Source organism: Diabrotica undecimpunctata, chromosome 6 (assembly GCF_040954645.1).
Source record: "Diabrotica undecimpunctata isolate CICGRU chromosome 6, icDiaUnde3, whole genome shotgun sequence".
In the NCBI taxonomy this organism is placed as follows: domain Eukaryota; kingdom Metazoa; phylum Arthropoda; class Insecta; order Coleoptera; family Chrysomelidae; genus Diabrotica; species Diabrotica undecimpunctata.
In genome coordinates, this window is record NC_092808.1 from 11,658,658 (window position 1) to 11,680,218 (window position 21,561).

Genomic DNA, 21,561 nt, shown 5'->3' on the forward strand with positions numbered 1-21,561 from the left:
GCAATTTGTTCCTCGCATTTCCGGTAAATTCTTTTGTGGATTACTTTTAAAAACAGCTTTGGCAGATGGCTCATTAGGCTTATGGTCCTATAGTCTTCACAAACTTTTGCTCTTGGTTTTTTGAGCAATGGTACGAACTCCGATTTGAGCCACTCTACTGGTATTTTTCCTGCCTTGTATATTTCATTTAATATTTCAGTTATTATTTTTATTGTACTGCATCTAATAGCTTCAGCAGTTCTGCAGAAATTTCATCAAGTCCCGGTGCCTTTCCATCCTTCATCTGTCTCTCGGCTGCCGTTATTTCTTCTGGTAGGATTTCGGGAACTGAATTTTCTTCAATGGTTGGTTCTTGTATTGTTCTAAGGTCGTGGAAAAGCTTCTCTAAGTATTCTTCCCATACTTTCTTTTATCTTCTTTGGTTATGGCAAGATTGGCTTCATCATTTGTTATTTTTCCGCTGTTGCGTTTTCGGAACTTTCCAGCTATATCCTTCACCTTCCGATGGACATTGAAGTTATCATATCGACTCTGATGCTTCTCTATTTCTTGACGCATCTTTATATTCAGGTTTTCACTCATCTTCAGTCGAACATTGGAATCTTTCAGTTTTCCAACATCATACTTCTTCATCAACTTACTTTTAACCTTCTTCATTCTGACTTTGAAATTACCTACAGCTGGTACATAATCAGAATTTATGTCTGCCCTCGGGTATGTTTAGACAGATGTACAACTCTCATGTATCTCTTATTTACCATCACGTAATCAATCTGATTTCTTACAATCCTTCCCACAGAATCCTGTAGAGACTTCCAGGTGTACAGTTTCCTTGGGTGTAGCTTAAACCAGGTGCTCATTATTGCTAATCGATCGTTCCGGTTTCGTATTCCAAATGGTCCAACTGCAGATGATGTTTTGCTGGCCCTAATTTTGGCGTTGAAGTTGAAGTCCTGGTGAAGCAGGAAAATATTCTGAAATGTTCCTAGATAGTAGGAAAATGGTTCTCGTACCTTTTTTTGTAAAAAATCTTGTTTAATCTGTGTGTGACTTCTCTAAATACGTTGAATATTTAAGTTATTATGCATAAATACCTCCCCTGACTGTTAACTTTTGCGTTTAGCTACACTTTTTTCCAAAAAAAAAAAGATAATTCAAACCTGTCGACATTAAAACATTTATATACTGTAACTAATACACCTATTATAATTTTACATATGCTTGTAGGTGTGGAATTAACTAATACTGAGGACCGCAGAGGCTATGTACATTGCTGCCAAGTCACCGGCTATCCTTTCTACGACAATAGCGACTCTTCTATTAAAATTGATATTAATCTGATTTCCAAAATACTTACTTCAGTTGGAGCAGCAGTAATACCGAAAGCTGCAGATGATTTATCAAAAATTGTACATATTTTCTGGCCAGAAGACCATGAGTCACTGTGGGACAAAATCAATTCTGTCGTAAGTACCTAATAGTAGCAGGTGTGCCTAGAAATACATGTATTTAAGCACATCTAAAATTACGTCTACATGATGGTTCACGAAACTTTTAACATTCTCCTACAGATCAATTTGATTAGGCTCCTGCAAGTTTAATTTTAGTCCAGTTGTCAGAGAGTTGACCCCTAAAAATCATACGAAGAAGCTGAATTTTTCAGAGAATATTAATTTGAAGACCCCAAAAAAAGACGCAAAAAAGTTTACCACTTTCACCCCCGGGCTTCCTCCTAAAATCCCCTCGCAGTTGGGTAAAAATGCAAAAAAATCGATTTACCAAGAATCTGTATACCATAGAAAAGAATGTTTTAAATAAAAATATAGCTGAGATAATTCTAAACAAAAAGCATTTAACCCAGCATCAATGTCGTTAATTTTATTACACCATCACTGTCGTGTTAGATTTTATCTAACATTAGTGTTTTTTCAATAAAACAATTTTAGTTTCCCAATAACTCATTTTAATAAGCAAAAACCGAAACTAAATTAATTAACACATTCAAACTTAACATAATTATGGCAACAAAACCGAAAAGGGTAAGTTAAAAGATAAGAAAAAGTAAGTTTTGGTAAGCAAAGTATTCCCTGTTTCGCTTAGACTCTGCGAACAATTGCTTAACGTTATTCTGTCTAAAAAAAAACACAAAAAGGGAATAAGTAAGCTAAAAAGGTAAGTAAACAAAACACTTACAATGATTTAATTTTCATCATTATCGTCATCTGTGCATTCCGTGCATGTATAACTTGTTCTCTGCGTGTGTTCTTTACAAATTGGGCTTGTGCAAATATTGCAACGATGTTGGGTAAAGCGGTTTTTTCTTACTGGGCAGAAAGGCATCTTGGTTTTTCATTATTTGCTGTTGACGGTGCCGGTTGAGGTTTGATTCCAGCTACGTTATGTATTTTTTGACGAAGACTTGTAGATAACCTTGGTATAGATGCTCGACGACTTACATGGGGTAGTGCAAGTTGTTTTACTAAATCAGTAATGAAAGCTCTTCGTTTTAAAATTACATTAGTATTGCTTCTAAAAATTATCTGGCTATTTACAGTGGCAATATTGAGCAGAGTACAAAAGACAGTAAAGGGCCAACGGTTACTTATTCTGCTCACAGAATACTCTGATTTTAGCCGATCAACGACATCTACACCTCCCTTCGTACTGTTCTAAAAGGTAATGACCTCAGGTTTCAGATCTTGGGATGAAGGATCTATGGAATCATCGTCATGCAATGTTGATAACATTAGTACGTTTTTGTTCTTTTTTGGTACGTAAGAAGCTAATATACAATGGTTTTTCGTATTTCCTTCTTTGTCACCATACAAAAATATGGAACTTTTTATTGGCCGATTTTTAACATCCAGTAGCATTGGAGGAATTTGAGCTTTATTTTTTCGTATTGTACCGACTATAGTTAATCTGTGGTTTTTGTATAAATCATTGGCTAGAGGAACCTGAGTTATTAATTGGTTGAATAAGTCGTTTTACTACACTACTCGCATCATTGGGCTTTTGGAAAGGCCCATCGGGTTGTCTGCCAGCATAAATTTCCATATTAGATGTATAGAACATTCTAGCATCACAAAGCGCATATATTATAATCCCGTATTTTGCCGGTTTATTAGCAATATACTGTCTAAATTTGCATCTACCCCGAAATGCTTCCAACATTTCATCAATTGTTGCGTATTCACTAATTGTGTAATTATTCAAGCATTGTTGAACAAAGGCATCAAAAATGTGACGTATAGGGGCTAAATTGTCAAATTTTGCTCGTTCCTTCCTTGAATTGCTGTCGTCAAATCTTATAGCTTGAACCAGAATATGATACCGATATTTTGATAATGTAGCCGCAAAAAAACCGGTGCGGTTCCACCGGTGCTCCATAACTCTGCGGTATTCAAATGCTGAGCTTTTTTGACTCCGGCCAGATAAAGCAAACCCAAGAATGCACTAATTTCTATAAAATCGGTTGGCGCGCAGTTTTTTGAATTATTGTATGATGGCCTCATTTTATCTAATTTTTGATTGGTGCAATCAACAATATAAGAAATTATCTCATCGGGGAAAAACAATTTCCAACAATCTAGAGCTGTTTTATATCGTTTCGCTACATTTTTTACGCCTGGCAACTTCGTAATTATATTTTGCCGGGAAGTTTTATTTCCGAGATCAGTTCTTTTGTGATGAAGCCACTCTGTTTTGTCTTTTCCTCTAGAGATTGGCACATCAATTGGCAAAATAGTTATATTTGAAGCACTTGTGGATGGAACCGGCTCACTTTCAATTATTTCCTCACTCTCACTCAACCCAGATTGTTCTGTATCGGAACAGTGATCACTATGCCCAGATGGAGCATCTGAATCTGAGTTATTATCCATTTCCACATCACTCTCACACTCCTCGAACCATTTTATCAATTGTTCTTGTGTTTTCTCATCCATTTTAGATAATAAGTGTAAAAGACGAGCGTAAATAATCTCAACAGACTACACGAAATAAACAACAACCTTACTCGACAGCGAGTACGCGATCACTGTCGTGTTAGATTTTATCCAACGTGCACCACGCAGTCCGCACCTCCCACTCCAACCCATTGTTTCGCTTTAAAATGCGATATATCCAAAGCATCACCAGGCATATCTAGAAGCTTTAAATCATAACTACCCGAAAATCAAAAATATAAGGGTAAATTCGAATTTGTTAGATTTTTTCTAACATCGACAGTGATCGCGGGTTAAGCTAATTATAAGCATTTTTTGTGTAGAATGAACCGTGCTCTTAGAAACAAAGCTTGAAGCGACCGTCAATTTTGTATCAGCTCGACGGTAAAAAAATTTTTTTGTTTAATTATTTTTTTGCGTTTTTACCCCCCGCTCGGGGAGTAAAAGTTGCAACTTTTTTGCATCTTTTTTGTGGTTACAAAATAAATATTCTCGGCAAAATTCAACTTGTTCGTATGATTGTTAGAGTTAGAGTGGCCGCAATGGCATTTTCGTCTCTGACGACTGGAGTATTTGTTGAAATCTGTTAAGAATTAAAGTAAAAAGATCAGTAAAAAATAAATTTTTAATATCCAAAGCACTAGAATTTAATTTATAAAGTGTTCAAATTTCAGTAGATCTAAAAAAGTACAAGAATGTGTGGGTAATTTAACGGGAAATTAATTGAATAATAAATTATTCATAATGCATTATTATAAAACATAATTAAACAATAATATATAGAGTGTGTCAAAAGAAGAGGAACGGTCGAATATTTCGCGAAATTTACATTGGATCGAAAAAACTGGAAAACATGTTTTCAATGTTTTTTAAAATGATATCGAACGACACTAAATACGATCTCCCACACCCACCCCTTGGGGGTGAAGCGGGGACAACTTTGACATATTAAATGGGAAGCCCAATTTTTTATTGTAGATTTGGATTTCTTATGCAAAAATAAGTAACTTTTCTTCGGAACATTTTGTATAATTGAGAAACCTGGAAGTAAAGGGGTATAAGTGACATTTTTGTAAATATTGAGAAAACTGCATCGCTGAACTGGAAATGTTTTATTTAATTTGGAGGTAAAGAAATCAAAGTGATAAGTCTATCAGGTGCTACTTTCTACTGACAAGTTACTTAGCCTCCAAGCCAACGATGAGTAGGGCTTGAAAGACAAGAGATACAAGTGCCTCTGTTCTACTGTGTCTGACTTTTAATTGAGGTAATCGTTTTGGATAAGTGGTGGTATAGCTCCTAAAGAATACTTTAATGTAAACTGCTGCGTTTTACGTTATTATAAACTACAGTGTTTTTAATAAGAGTTCGTTGTGTTTTTTTGTGGAATACGGAGCCAGTGATATATGATTTACCTGCTAATGCGTTTCCACCACTAACTGGCAAGAAAAGAATTCGGAGGCCAGATAAGTGAAAAAAAAAAAAACAGGGCTAAAATAGCAAGAAATTCATGTGAAGCTTAAATGGACAAAAAACACAATTCTCATGAAGCTAAAAAGTTACGAGAACGTGAAAATCATCATTGTTGGAATAAATGTACCAATATTATTTCACAAGAACAAAGACTTTCAATTTTTAAAGAGGCACTGAAATCTCCCAAAACAGCTTTTATAAATTGGTCCATGCAGACTAAGCCTATAAAAAGAAAAAAACTAAATGCAGGTTAGAGCTACAATGCAACAAAGAGGTGTCATGTCTTTATAATCTTGAAAATGTCTAAAGTATGTAAACAGCATAAATACGTTTACAAAATGTAGTTCAAAACAAAAAAGTCTCCTCAGGCGTGTCAGAAAAAAATCATCCCCGAACAAAATTTCTGTAAGGATAATTAAAATTATAAAAGAGTTAACTCTTAAAATTCGATTGTTATCTAGAAATGGATTCAAAGGCACCAATTTACCTTTACCAATAACGAAATCCTTGTTTTTTTAAGAATTAATTTCTTTTGAAAATTCCGAGAATTGTGTCATCCTAATTATTAATGATTGCGAATCTACCAACTCTTGAGCATTTAGCTCGTTTAAATTGCGCTTATCTTTTCCCTTCAACTTGGCGTTAAAAATAAATCGACGACATATACAATCACGCGAATTAATTTATGCATCGAGCTATATTTTTCTTCTTCTTCTTAACGTGCCCCATCCCTAAGGGCACTGGCGATCATCATGACCCATTTGACTCTATCTGCAGCCGTTCTGAAAAGTTCTATTGACGTTTTTCCACCCCATTGTCTCAGATTCTTCAGCCAGGACGTGCGTTTTCTCCCCGGTCCTCTTTTGCCTTCCACCTTCCCTTGTATGACCAGCCGCCTCAATTCGTATTTCTCGTTTCTTAGTATGTGACCAAAGTAGCTCATTTTTCTTTTTTATTTATAGTGTTGAGTATTTCAAGTTCATTCTTCGTAGCGTTTCCGCATTTGTTATGTGTTTTGTCCAAGATATTTTCCACATTCTTTGATAACACCACATTTCAAAGTTAATGAGTTTTTTCTCTGTCGCCTCTGTAATTGTCCAGGCCTCAACTCTATACAACAGGACAGAGAACACGTAGCATCTCAATACTCTAGTTCTAATTTCGATGTTGAGTTTTCCATTGCATAATATTGCTTTCATCTTATTAAAAGCACTTCTAGCTATCTCAATATGCCGTTTTATTTCCGTACTTCTATCCCATGCTTCATTTAGTTTGCAACCTAAGTACTGATATCTGTGCACCCTGCCTAAAAGTTTTCCTTTAGCATAAACACTGTCTTCCTCAATCTTGTTCTTGCTTACCACCATGATTTTTGTTTTATTTGAATTCGGTGCCATTCCATACCTTTCGCAGTATTGAGTAATGCGATCAACCAAGATTTGTAGTCCTTTTCTGCTGTCCGCAAGGAGTGTTGTGCCATCTAAGTATCTAAGATTATTCAGAAGTGCTCCTTTAATAAATTTACGCCTTCTAATACATCTTTAAACAATTCTTCCGAATACATATTATAAACTAAAGGGTAAAGCACACATCCTTGTCTTACTCCACGATTTATAGGTATTTCTTTCGATTTTTGTTGGTCTATTTTTCTAAAATATTATTATTATTCAACAAAACTTGCAAACATTTATTGATTGAGGCCTTACCATTTTTAATTCGGGAATTTCAATCGAATCCAAAATCCCTTTTGGCCATGAGGACTGGGTTCGAGATAACCAAGACGGACCGATTTGCCAAATAATATTTTCTAAAAATTCTGAGGGCAGCTGACCAGGCGATAAAAAATCTGCCGGGTTGTCTAACGAGGAAACGTGTTGCCTCTGCCTTACTAGTCAATCTTTGTATTTCCGCTACCCGGTTGGCGACAAATGTGTAAAGAAGATACAGCTGAGTATTTATCCAGTGAAGAGTGATTGTCGAGTCCGACCAAAAATAAGTACCGTTGACCTCCAGTAAAAGAGAATACTTTCCGTACCATGTTCATTACTGAACGTTGGCTATAATATTGACTATCATAGTTTTATTTACCGCAGCTCTGAAGAGGAACGACGAAGACTGATAAAACCACTTATAGTAGAAACCCTCAATTTAGAATGAACGTTGGCTATAATATTGACTATCATAGTTTTATTTACCGCAGCTCTGAAGAGGAACGACGAAGACTGATAAAACCACTTATAGTAGAAACCCTCAATTTAGAAGAGTGATACCATAGTTTAAACGCCGAATATCCTCAAATTTAAATGTACACAGCGGTCCTCGAAAACTGCCTGTTTTCTCGATTGCAATTTGCGTTTCCTCATAAGAAATTACAGAATATATAAAGTAGTATATTTATTTGTGCTTCTCTATAGTAGACTTGACCAGAAGTTGTCGTACAGTGTAGCCAATTCTTGTTCACAAGTAGTAATTATGGTCATACAAAACCTGTATTCTTCCACGCAGCGATTATTACTGTCATAAAAATACAAAAAAACCTGATTTTTTCAATAGTAAAAATTAAGCACAAAATTGTAATGAAATAAATTTTATTTATATGTTCCGTTTCGTTACATATTTAAATTTATAAAATAAAAATCAATATTTTAAAACAATATTTTTCAATCGTTTGGCAACTTTGGAATTAGCGACGGAACTCGGTTTCAATTCAGATCCACAGAAAGCCGTAAAACTAGTTTTTGTCGAGCGAGTGCCCATCAACAATAGTTCATTACATTGGCGTTTCTGAGGGTAGGGTATTTTATGCGATAAGTTTGTGTTATTGATAAAACGTGTTATTGATAATACGAGTGTTATAGTTTGTCGTTTTATAGTAAATTTTTAGTTATATTCTGTGATTATTTGGTTTGAGTTTTATTGGAGTTGGACGAAAAACCGAGTTGTTCCAAGAGAAGACTGCAAAATTCTGATGTTGATTCCAAAAATGAAATGCTGCAAAAGAGACGGAAAATGTTAACGTCCGAAGAGAAGGTAATAATACGAAACGTTTATGAAGGAAGTGTCGGCAGAAAAATGGAATTAAATGTTAGCCAAGCGGTCGACATTTTTAGCAGTTTAACAAAAGTATCCGTTAGCTGTATTTATCGTGTACTTAAAAATACATCGGAAAATAAAAAACAAGAAAAAGGTAAAACTAGAGGTAGGAAAAGCATTGTTTTGGATGACGAGACAAGGAATATTATACGTCGAAAAATTCATTCATTTTATTTTCGGAGTGAAATTCCAACACTGAAAAATATTTCTCAAGAGCTCGAAAACGATGACTCCTTACCCAAGATATCTCGTAGAGTCTTTACCAGGACCATGCGTGAAATGAACTTTCGATATGTAAAACTCAATATAAAAAGTATGCTATTAGAAAAAAATAAAATTATTGTACGGAGAAGAAAATATTTAGAAGAAATACGCAAAATTCGCAGCACTGGACGCAAAATATGTTATTTGGATGAAACCTGCATTAACCAAGGTTGGAAAAGGTCATACAGTTGGAAAAGTTTGGCAAGATTTAAATGTCAAAAGTAAACGCGAAGCATTTATAGAAGGCTGATACACAGGATTAAAAGCTCCATCAGGAAAGGGACGGCGTTTAATCGTCACCCATATAGGAAGTGATACAGGGTTTCTTGATAATGGTTTTCTTCAATTTGAGTCGAAAAAAAAACAGGTGATTATTAAAGAAATTGAAAGGGAGGATTCAAGAATGGCTTACAGAAAAGGGGATTGCATACGAAGAATCAATGCTCAACATTTAGCTACTTGACATTGCACGGTTAAGGAAAATTGAATATCTTAAATATGCTGTAGATGAAACTGCAAAAGATTATGGTGTCACAGTTCTGCGTCTACCACCTTATCATTGCGAACTTAATCCCATTAAACTTATCTGGGAGCAAGTGAAAGGAGAAGTAGCACTCAATAACAAAACGTTTAAATTAAACGAAATTAAGAAACTTTTGATTCAAGCAATCCTCCATGTAATTCCAGAGAAATGGGCTAAATGTATAGGCCACATAATTAAAGAAAAACATCGTATGTGGGAACTTGACACTCATATCAAAGTTTTACTAGAGCCAATTATAATTACACCAGGTGGTGAAGATAATGACAGCGATAGCAGCACTGCATCTTCAGTTTTAGACAGCGAATAATATTTTCTAATAGTTTAATAAGAACATCAGCATAAAAAAACCAAAAACAAAAAAAAAACGAGAAGAACATAGTAAGTGTGTATAGTGTTTGTGTTTAAACACATCAAACATTATTTTTATTTTGTTTTTATAGAATTTTATTTTGTTTTATAGGATTTTATTTCGTTTTGTTTTATACTGTTTAAGTGTTTTGTTCATTTTATTTAATAAGACAATATGGCTCTTGGCGAACACCCATTTAAAAAAAGTATCGCGCCACAAGACATACCTCTGGGGTGGTGTGGAAACTGTCTTAAAATTACATTGACGTTTCGATCTCTATTCCGTTTTTAAAGATAGAAAAAAAAAAGAAAATAAACAATATAAGATTATAAAAATATATAATAATAAACAAATAAAATAAATATAACTATCATTTATATCTTTAAAAGCGGTCTTTGGATATAGAGATCGAAACGTCAGTAAAAACTTGTAAATAAATATATTGTGGCCTATTTCGAACATTAATATTTGAAAAATAAAATATAATTAACGTCAAAATAAAAGTAAGTGTACGTCACTGGATTTCCAAACGGCTTTCCGCATTTCTGGGCCTTTAAACGATGACTCACTCTCTCAAATAGTGAAATTATACTTTTCATACGTTACGAAGCCATGATCTTCTTTGATTCTTTCATCGGGACTCCAATTTTCACATATTTTGTCCTGAATAATGAGATGAAGGACTCCATAACGCTATAGGTGTCGCACGACATGGGCAAAATATTTAAATTTTCGTATTTTCACAGTTTTTATTCAGTCTACCGTTTTATTGACTACCATATCTTAGTTTTTGAAGTATTAAGTTTTAAGCCGTATTATTCGAATTCTCTAGTAAAAATATCGATTAATAAATGTAGTTCTTCCGCAGATCTCACAAGCAACATAGTCATCATCATCATCATCCAGCCTCAAGAGTCCACTGCTGAACATAGGCCTCTTCCTCATGTTTCCAACCCCGTCTATCTAGCGCCGCTATTATCCAATTTTTATTGTCTTCTTAAATCGTCAGTCCATCTTGTAGGTGGTCGACCGACGCTTCTCTTGTCTTCCCTTGGCTTCCATTCCAATAACCTCTTTGTCCATCGCCCATCTGTCATTCTGGCTATGTGTCCTGCCCATCTCCATTTTAGTCTGGCTATCTTCTCGATGATGTCAGTCACTCCGGTTCTTCTCCTGATGTCTTTGTTGGTTATTCTGTCTCGCAGAAGAAATTCCTAACATGGACCGCTCCATTCTTCTCTGCGTGACTCTCAGTTTGGTAGCTGCTGCTTTTGTTAAGGTAAGTGTTTCTGCTCCGTACGTCAAGACTGGGAGGACGCACTGATCAAATACCTTTCTCTTTAGGCATGTGGGCAGCTCACTTTTAAAAGTTTCTCTCAGTTTTCCAAATGCTGCCCACCCAAGGCCGATTCTTCTCTTCAGTTCATGAGTCTGGTTATCCCTGCCAATCATAATTTCATGTCCCAGGTATTTATATCTATCTACGAGTTCTATTTCTTTTCCACCAATACTGATGTTCTGGTTGGGTACCAAATTGGTCATGATTTTTGTTTTCGAGATATTTATATTTAAACCTACACTTTCTGTAGCCACAAAGAGTTCCTGTACCATCTCTCTTGCCATACCTAGATCTTCAGCTATTATAAGTATATCATCGGCGAAACGTAAGTTGTTTAGATATTCTCCATCTATTTTTATTCCCTTTGTTATCCAATCCAAATTCTTAAAAGCATGTTCTAGCACCGTATTAAAAAGTTTAGGTGACATTGGGTCTCCTTGTCTAACTCCCCGTTCTATTTTTATGCGATTACTGTTAGTATGTAATCTGACAGTGGTTGTTGCCTGCAGGTATATTTTGTATAATAATTTAGTATATCTATAATCTAGCCTGCATTCTTTAAGCGCCTGTAATATTTTGCTTAGCTCAACTGTGTCAAAGGCTTTGTGAAAATCGATAAATATTAGAACTGGAGGTTTATTGTATTCCACTGCTTTCTCTATTAGGGTTTTTATACTTTGTAGATGGTCATTTGTTCCGTAACTTTTTCGGAATCCTGCCTGTTCCCTTGGTTGATAAGTCTCTAATTTTCTTTCCATTCTCTTAACTAGTATTCGCGTAAACAACTTATATATATATATATATGGCTGAGGAGGCTAATCGGTCTGTAATTCTCTAAATTTGCTTTGTCTCCTGCTTTGTGTAATAGAATCATAGTAGCGTTGTTCCAGTCTGTTGGAATATTGGCGCTGTGAAGGCAGATATTGAAAAGTTGTTTAATTTTTTTAAGTAATACATCCCCTCCAATTTTTAGTGCTTCTGATACTATTCCATCTTCACCCGGGGTTCGATTATTTTTCATTTTCTTCAGGGCTTCTTTGATTTCTGATTTTGTTATATCGGGCATTAAATCTGATCCTTGGTTTAATACCCCAGTTTTTAGTGTAATTGGAGGTTCCGTATTGTTATCTTTTTTTCTTGATCTATATAACTCTGTGTAGAACTCTTCGACTATTCTTAATATTTCATCTCTGTTCGTTGTTTCTTCTCCAGTTCTGTTTCTCAGTTTGTTAATTTCTATTTTCCCCTTTTGTACGCTCCTCTTCAAAACTTTCATGTTCTTATTTTGCTCTATTGCCTGTTTTGTTTTTTCTACAAGCAACATAGTATTATACGCATATCTCAGATCACTGATCTTATTTCCGTTGACCATGATACCTGCATCATCCCTGGCAAGTGCCTCTTCAGTCATTGTGGTCTATTATCAAAAAGAAGAAGTAAGAGAAAATATCTAACATTAAGTCTTTCTTTCCTTTTAGATACTTCATTTGAATGACGCCCCTAGGCAAGAGCTTGTTCAAACTATAATTAATAAAAATCTTGCCCAAATTGCAGAAAGACTTAGAACAGTAATCCATGAATTAAACGAAGGAAAACCTACAGCTCAGCAGAAATTTTTAAGCATTTTGGAAGATCTGGTTGATTTCCAAAATAAGTTTAGACTTGAACGAAAAGAAACTCAAGAAAATCTTAAACCGGCCTATAAACTTCTTCCTTATTATTGTGCTGTTGTTAACTTGAGACTTAAAATCAATCAGTTTGCTATAGTTAACAGGGATAAGCTTGGTTTGGATGAAGCTGCCGTCAAACATGTTATGGTTTGGTCTGACAATCTGATAAATGATCCCGAATCGGGAGCAATAGGATACATTACAGCAATTAGCAAGGCTCGACTTGAGTTGGAATATAAAACATGTTATGCAGAACTATTGTATGACGGTCTTGTAACTGTACGAGGTTACTGTGTACTTAATGGATTTCAGTTCTTTCCGCTCTGGAAATCAATCGTAGAGCATCCAGAAAGCACAGAGGAGCCTTACAATGATGTCATCTTTTACTCGACATACTGGGGTAGAGCAACACCCAAACTTCACAGGCAAATGGTTAAAGAAGACCATGGTCCACCATTGAAACCAGCTTTGGTAAACAATAAACGTAACCAACCAGCATCACTTGTTGTTTATACTTTGAAGGATAAAATATATGGTGATACAGTAATTTCTGGTAAGCATTAAAGCTACTATTTTATTAACCAATTGTATACAAAATATATAAATATTTCTTGTTTCATAATGCCGTTATTAGTGGAGTTGTTAAGTAGAAGTTCTCTTTTGGATCATTTATTTTATTTTGTCTCAGTGTCTATTTAATTCCCACGAATTAAGACTAGGTGGATATCAAAATCACAAGAAGAAGAAGGAGAAGAAGAAGAAGAAGGCCTTATAAGTTAGTGTTCTATCCAGGTTTACTTCGAGGTATATTGAATGCTACGCGTGTTCCAGTTGGTGTCCGTTCTATGTAATCTTTAGCTTTCTTTTCACTTCTCTCGATCTTAGGTGGAAAGGGCAGACCTGCGTTTTGGTGGGTTAAGGCTATTGAGGTTTCAACCAGGCTTGAGGAAGCACTAAACAACAACAATTAAGATGCTATGGACAAATAATTCATACGAATGAGTCGACTTCCAAAAACAGCATGAATTAGAAACCAGCTGATAGGAAGAAACGTGAAAGATCCTAAACAAGATGGGGAGTTAAAGAGTTAGAGTTTATTTATTTAACTACATAAGAAATATAAATACTGTTTGTAGCAAGTCAAAAAAATACATAGATTTAAAAATGAATATAAAACGTAACTTAAATATATCACAAACAAGAACATATATTATACAGAACAAGCTTTATGGCAAAGTTGCCGTAAGCAGTTCAATGACAATGTTTGATAGATATAATTGAACAATTTTGAAAGACGTAATCTACAGTGATTTTTTGGTAGATAGTGATAGTTTTGTGTATTGTGAACGTGGACATCAGACTGCTTTATTAAATGGGCACGTTTTCTATGAATTTCAGTTAGAACTTGAAATATCAACATAGTAGCTGGCGGCATATTTTGAATTTGGTAAAGAAAGATCGGCAGTGTTCTAGATAACTAACCTCTGCTAAAATCCTGATAGCTTTCTTTTGCATTCTAAAAATTTAAAGTGTATTTGTTGAATTGCCCCATATGATTAAACCATAGTTTCGGTAGAGTGAAATAAAGAAAAATATGTCATTTTAATTGTTTTAAAGTTGACAACTCTTGTTAGTTCTTCTTCTCATGGCGCCTTCTCCTTTTGAGGGTTGGCGATCCAAATGGCAATTGTAGCTTTGGAAACTGCTGCGCGAAATATTTCTGCGGATGAGCGGTCGAACCATCTTCTCAGGTCTTTCAGCCACGAGTTCTGGTGTCTTCCTACTGATTTTTTGCTCTGTACTTTTCCTTCCAGTATAACTTGAAGTAATTCGTATCTTTCGCCTCTCAACACATGATCCAACAAATTTTCCTATCTTTGATTATTCTAAGTAATTTTTTTTGTTTACACATGCGACGAAGTACTTCAACATTAGTAACTCTTAATACCCATGGAATTCTCAACATTCGTCTGTATATATACATCTCAAAGGCATCTATTCTTTTTTCTATTTCATATTCTGTCCATTGTCCAACTTTCACATACAGTAAGACAGAAAAAACGTAACATATGATCATTCGGATTCGAAGCTGCAGACTAAGGTCTCATCTTGTAAAAAATGTTTTCATGCTCATGAATGCTTTCCTTGCTTGTTCGATTTATGATAGGATTGCTGTTTTTGGATTACACGGATCATTGATATTTGCTCCCAAATATTTTATGGAATTTACCTGTTCTATTATTTGACCCTTGGCATACACATGTACGTTTATTCGTGTCTTTGAAAATACTAAAGTTTTTCGTGGAAGACTAGACCATTTGGTCTAGTCTGATATTAAATTAAAATATTAAATATTTTATTTAATAAAGTAATTGATGAAGGAAGGATTCCTCAAGAATGGTACAACTCCTAAGTCATTCTACTATTCAAGAAAGGAGACAAAGCAATCATCGAGAATTTACCGACCAATATTCTTGCTGTCACATCTGTATAAATTACTAACAAAAATCATAACCAACCGCCTAACACATAAGTTCAATTTCTATCAACCTATCGAGCAGGCTGGATTCAGAAAACATTTTAATACCATAGACCACTTGCACACCGTAAGAACACCGATAGAAAAATACACCGAGTATAATGTTCCAATTCATATGGCGTTCGTCGATTTCCATAAAGCATTCGATTCCATCGAATTATGGGCAGTGCTTGATTCTCTAGAAAATCTGGACGAAAGCACAAACACTAATCCCATAAGACTACAACGGGGAGTAAGACAAGGAGACACCATCTCTCCCAAACTATTTACCCTTGCTCTAGAAGACATTTTTAAGAAACTAGAATGGAACAACAAGGGTATCAACGTCGACGGATCATACTTAAACCATTTGAGATTCGTAGATGACATAGTTTTAATAGCCGATAATATCCAGGAACTATATGATATGTTACAACAATTAATTGCAGTTTCAGGAGCGGTAGGCTTAAAAATGAACTACAACAAAACAAAAATACTGAGCCGAGATCAGACAAATATAACAATATAAAATCATACCGTAGAAAATGTTGAACATTATGTATATCTAGGTCATGTCATCAAACTGGGAAAACCAAATCAAGATTCTGAAATTAAAAGAAGAACACAACTGGCATGGGCGCTTTCGACGAACGAGCATATTTCTTGAAAAACACCTCCATTCCTATAAACTTAAAGAAAAAGGTGTATAACACATGCATACTACCAGTTTGTACCTATGCTACCATACTTATATACCAAAAAATCTGCTAAAAAATTAGAAACAACGCAAAGAGCAATGGAACGAATCATGTTTGGAATATCACTGAGAGACAAGATTAGAAACATCGAGATAAGACGTAGAACGAACATTACGGATATTGTGGAAGAAATTACAAAAATGAAATGGCGCTGGGCAGGTCATGTAGCCCGATATAATGACAACAGGTGGACACGGAGAATTCTAGAATGGAGACCAAGGACGACAACAAGAAGCATGGAAAGACCTCAAAAAAAAATGGGTAGATAACATAAGAGCAGTGGCAGGCAAACAATGGATTAGATTGGCGCAAGGTAGAGAAAGATGGAAGCAATTGGGAGAGACCTACATTTAGGAGTGGATGGAAAATGGTTGATAAAGAGAGACCATTTGATTGCTGACCTAGTATAGAATACGCGTGCCAATAGTTGGCGGTAGATTTGTTATTTTTAGTTATTGGCTGATATAAAAATAAATTTTTTATCATATAAAAATAATCAATTATTTTTATTTTTTATTTTACTATACAGTTTTTCACAGATTTTATTTCAAACAAAAATTTTAGGTCTTACTGTTGCATATGAAAATGGCGAAAAAAGTGTAACTGGGAAAGTAAGCCCCGACTTCCAAATAATTGAGTTTGATGGAAATCATATAACTTCTGTTATTGCTTATGGCTGGGGACAAATTGACGGTACGTATTTTAATAATAAACATTTATATAATTAGATGATATAGCTACGAGCCCCTTCCCATATCAGTTGGTCCAACGTTAGATTGATAAGAAAATTAAATTTTAAGCTTGTTGTTCAATGTTAGACTAATTATTATTATACAGTTTCTTAGCATATAAAAGTTTGCATGAATAGGGTAATATATATGAAATATTGAATAGTACATGCTTTTATAAATTTAAATTGGCAGACAAAAGGGTTTTAAAAATACATGGAGCATATTGTCTAAACAAGATTTTGCCAAATTCGTCAAATAAATAGTCTTAATAGCTGAAGATCTAGGAATGGCGATAGAAATGGTACAGGAACACAGTGTGGCTACAAAAAAATGTGCGTTTAAGTAGGTATAAATATCTCGAAAATAAAAATAATAACAAATTTGGTACATCATGGTATCATAACATTAGTATGACACATGGACTATCGAAAAAATTTAGTTACCTGCTATTGTTAGAACAGTAGGCTAGGGATTATTCAGCTGGTCATAGACGTACTTTAAGCATACAAAGCAATATTATATTTATATAAATCTGTTTATTTTAGTCACCTTATTTATGGTTATTTTTGTCGTTATGATAATGACCCATTAAATAACAAGAAATAAAGAAACTCTTAAAATACATAGGTATTTAGTTAATGGTCTTTTGATAGTTTGGATAGAAAAAGTCGATTAGCGAAAGATGGTTTCCGATAAATGTGAACGCTATTTTAAATAGTATAAATTTCGATTTTGTTTGGAAAACCAATGATTATTAAAATAGTTGTCCATGGAGGCCAAGGGAAGACAAGAGAAGCGTCGGTCGACCACCTACAAGATGGACTGACGATTTAAGAAGACTCAATAAAAACTGGATGAGAGCGGCGCAACATAGACGGGGTTGGAAACATGAGGAAGAGGCCTATGTTCAGCAGTGGACTCTTAAGGCTGGATGATGATGATGATTAAAATGGTTAATTGTCTTTAAATAGTCATTCATTAATATCAGAATATTTTTGTTCAGTCTATTAAAAGCGAGTGAAGAAATCTGACACAGAATATGGAATTAACGTGTGATTATGCACCAGTTAGAAAATTAAAGTTGAGTCATTTATCACTTAACGAAAAGAGTGTTATCCTCAATGTCTTCAATTATTTTAAGCAACACAATCCTAATACTGTTGAGAGTATAGTTGAAATTTGGTCTAAAGTAATGGGATATTCAAAATCAACTGTATATAACATTTTAAAAGAGGAAAAATCTGCTGGTATAACCCCACCCAAACCGTGAACAGGAAGACCAAAATTGTCGAAAGTGAATGTGGATGAATTTTCTTCTTCTTCTTCTCGTGCCACTCCTAGCAGAGATTGGAAATCATCATGGCCACTGCGACTTTGTTAGCAGCGCGCCTAAAAAGTTCAATTGAACTACACCCGAACCATTCACGTAGATTACGAAGCCACGATATTTCTCTTCTTCCCACACTTCTTTTGCCCTTAATTTTGCCCTGCATGATATTTCTTAAAAGTTCGTACTTTTCACCTCTCACAATGTGCCCCAAGTATTCCATCTTTCTAGTTTTTATCTCATTTAGAATTTCGCATCATTTGTCTAAAGTTTGGAGTACTTGCGTGTTAGTGACGCGGTCCATCCATGATATTCTGAGAATGCGCCTATAGCACCACATCTCGAAAGCTTCGATGTTTTTTTGTGGTCAACTGTTTTAGTGTCCAAGCCTCTACTCCATACAACAGGGTAGAAAAGACATAACACCGCAGCATTCGTATTCGTAACTTTATATTGATATCACGATTGCAAAACAGTTTGCGCATTCTATTAAAGACTGATCTAGCGATTTCTATTCTACATCTAATCTCTTTTGTTTGATCAGTATCGTCTGTGATCCAAGCACCTAGATATTTATAACAGGACACACGCTCAATCGTTGTACTGTCTATTACAAGATTAGCTCTGATGTTCTTTGATTTTGTGATTACCATAAATTTAGTTTTTTTCAAATTAATTTTCAAGCCGTAACTGTTACAGTATATATAGACTTTGAACGAGGTGTTGTAGTTCTACTAGCGTTCCCGTTAGGAGAACCGTATCGTCAGCATACCTTATATTGTTGATCGTCTCACCATTTATTATCAGACCAAGATCTTCTTCCTCGAGTGCTTGTTCACAAATAGCTTCACTATACAGATTAAATAAAAGTGGCGACAAGATGCATCCCTGCCGGACTCCTCGACGGATTTGAATTTCTTCTGTTAGCCTACCCTCAACCTTCACATTTGCTGTTTGATTCCAATATAGGTTGCATATAATTCGAATATCTCGGCTGTCTATATTTTTCTTTATTAGAATTTGTCTTAGTGGTTCATGTTGTACTTTGTCAAAGGCCTTTTCGAAATCAATAAAGCAGGTGTAAATTTCTTGGTTCATGTCTAAGCATCTCTGTGAGAGAACGTTCATTGCAAACAGAGCCTCCCTTGTACCCAGCCCTTTTCTGAATCCCATCTGAGTGTTACTGATGTCTACGTCTAATTTCCTATAGATCCTATTATGGATTATTTTCAGGAACAGTTTTAGAGCATGACTCATCAAAGCTATCGTATGATATTCGCTGCATTCCCTTGTATTTGCCTTTTTTGGCAGTGGTATAAAGGTCGAACGGAGCCATTCCCTAGGTATTATTCCAGTTCTATATATTGTGTTAAATAGATCTAGGAGTATTTTAATAGATTCATCGTCCATAAGTTTGAGCAATTCTACGGGAATTTCATTAGGACCGGGGGCCTTACCACTTTTCGCTTGTTTGATTGCATAATCTATTTCTTCTCTGATTATATCAGGCCCTGTATCATCTGTATATTCGTTTGAGATTTCTTGTCTATCTTAGTCATCAAAAAGTTGTGATATGTATTCTGTCCATCGATTCATTTTTTGTTGTAAATCTGTTATGATTATACCATCTGTGTCTTTGATCTGTCCTGTCTGTGTTGTTCTTCTCCTTCCTGTCATTTCTTTAATCTTTTTGTGTACATTAAAAAAGTCATATTTTCGCTCCAGTTGTTCCAACTCCTGCCATTGCCCACTTAGCCATCTTTCTCTAGCTTCTCTTATTTTCTTTTTTATCAGTTTATCTGTTTCTTTGTATCTTATCGGATTATTTGTTTTGTGTACCCTTCTTTCACACATCAACTGTAGTATTTCCTCATTCATCCATTCTTTATGTTTCCTTTCTTTCGGTGTTAAATTTTCTCTCCCTGTCAGCATTACGGCATGTTTAATATTCTCCCATTTTTGGTCTGAATGAATGAATTTTACAAAAATGCAATTCGTAGAATGGTCCACTCATTTTTTTAACAAACAAATACCAACTTTAGATAAAGTTTTACAAGCCATTACCGACGATTCCGATTTACCCACAATAAGTAGAGACAAACTTTGGAAAGTTTTGCATGAGTTAAACTTAAAGCATGAAAAAGTTGGCAGACAGTCAATGCTTATCGATTCCAAAGAAATTGTGTTGGAGACGAGATAACCTCAGACAAATAAAAAAATGAGGACAGAAAACAAGAGCATTTATTATTTAGACGAAATGTGGGTTTATAAAGGGCATACTGTAGGAAGAGTTTGGAAAGACAAAACTATAAAAACATGTCGACAAGCATTTCTGGAAGGATATTCACCTGGTTTCAAGGAACCAACAGGTAAAGGTCGACGATTAATTGTTACCTATATAGATAGTATGAATAGATTTCTTAAGGAGGGTTTATTTTTGTTTGAATCAAAAAAGACCTGTGATTATCACGAAGAGATGAACGGAGAAGTGTTTGAAGAATATTTCGAACAGATGATTGAATTCAGACCTAAAAATTCAATTATTGTGATGGATAATGCAAGTTACCACTCTAGATTAGTTGAACGTTTACCAACTACTCAATGGAGGAAAGATGAAATCACAATGTGGTTAAGTTCTAAGAATTTAATCTTTGACGATACAATGACAAAATCAGAATTATTAGAGCTTGCTAAAATTAATAAACAAAATTATAAAAAATATGTCATTAAGAAAATAGCCAAAAAACGAGGAATTGAAATACTTCGCCTACCACCATTGCGAGCTAAATCCCTTTGAATTAGTATGGGCCGAAGTTAAAGGTACCGTTGCTCGAAATAATACAACTTTTAAATTGTCACATATTACTAATCTTTTTCATAAATCAATATCAGAAGTAACGACTGAACATTGGCAAAAATGTATTATTCACGTTATGGATATTGAGAAAAATATGTGAGAGCTTGATCATATAATAGATAGCAGTATAGAACCTATAATAATTCACTTCGTCTGAAACAGAATATGAGGAAGCTTAACTTTAAACTATAGCTCAGAAGTTTATTTTACATTTAAACTAATTACCGTCAACTTCATTGTTTATTTTTTATTTATTTATTTTTTTATTGCTAATATCATTTTCATTCTTATTTCCAATATTATTAGTATTAAGAATATTATTAATTATTAATAGAAATGTATAAAAACTTACAGTTTGTGTGTATGTATTTTACGTTGAATAAGAATTTACTCCAGCTTATTTTTCAAATATACTATATGACACGAAATTAGAATTGGCAGGGAAAATGAAATCCTATATACCTACCTAAAAAAAGTGTTGATTACCGTGTCGTACCAATGTTGACATACGGAGCCGAAACACTAATCTTAACAAAAGCTTTAGCTACCAGATTGAGAGGCACATAGAAAAGAATGGAGCGATCTATGTTAGAAATAACTTTGCGAGACAAAGTATAGTTTATTTTTATGAACGAGAGAGTAATTAGCATAATTTTAACTGGTAGTGCACACTGGGACCACTCCATGGGCG

At 34.7% G+C, this 21,561-nt stretch overlaps 1 protein-coding gene across 2 annotated transcripts in view; it reads left to right on the top strand.

The window, feature by feature from the left end:
- LOC140443128 (uncharacterized) overlaps positions 1 to 21,561 on the top strand; it is a 32,883-nt gene that overhangs the window by 4,632 nt on the left and 6,690 nt on the right. For both annotated transcript variants that reach the window (XM_072534213.1, XM_072534214.1), the window contains exons 3-5: positions 1,228 to 1,466; positions 12,488 to 13,232; positions 16,520 to 16,648. In XM_072534213.1, the coding sequence (XP_072390314.1) occupies positions 1,228 to 1,466; positions 12,488 to 13,232; positions 16,520 to 16,648 (1,113 nt within the window). The remainder of the gene's footprint in view (positions 1 to 1,227; positions 1,467 to 12,487; positions 13,233 to 16,519; positions 16,649 to 21,561) is intronic.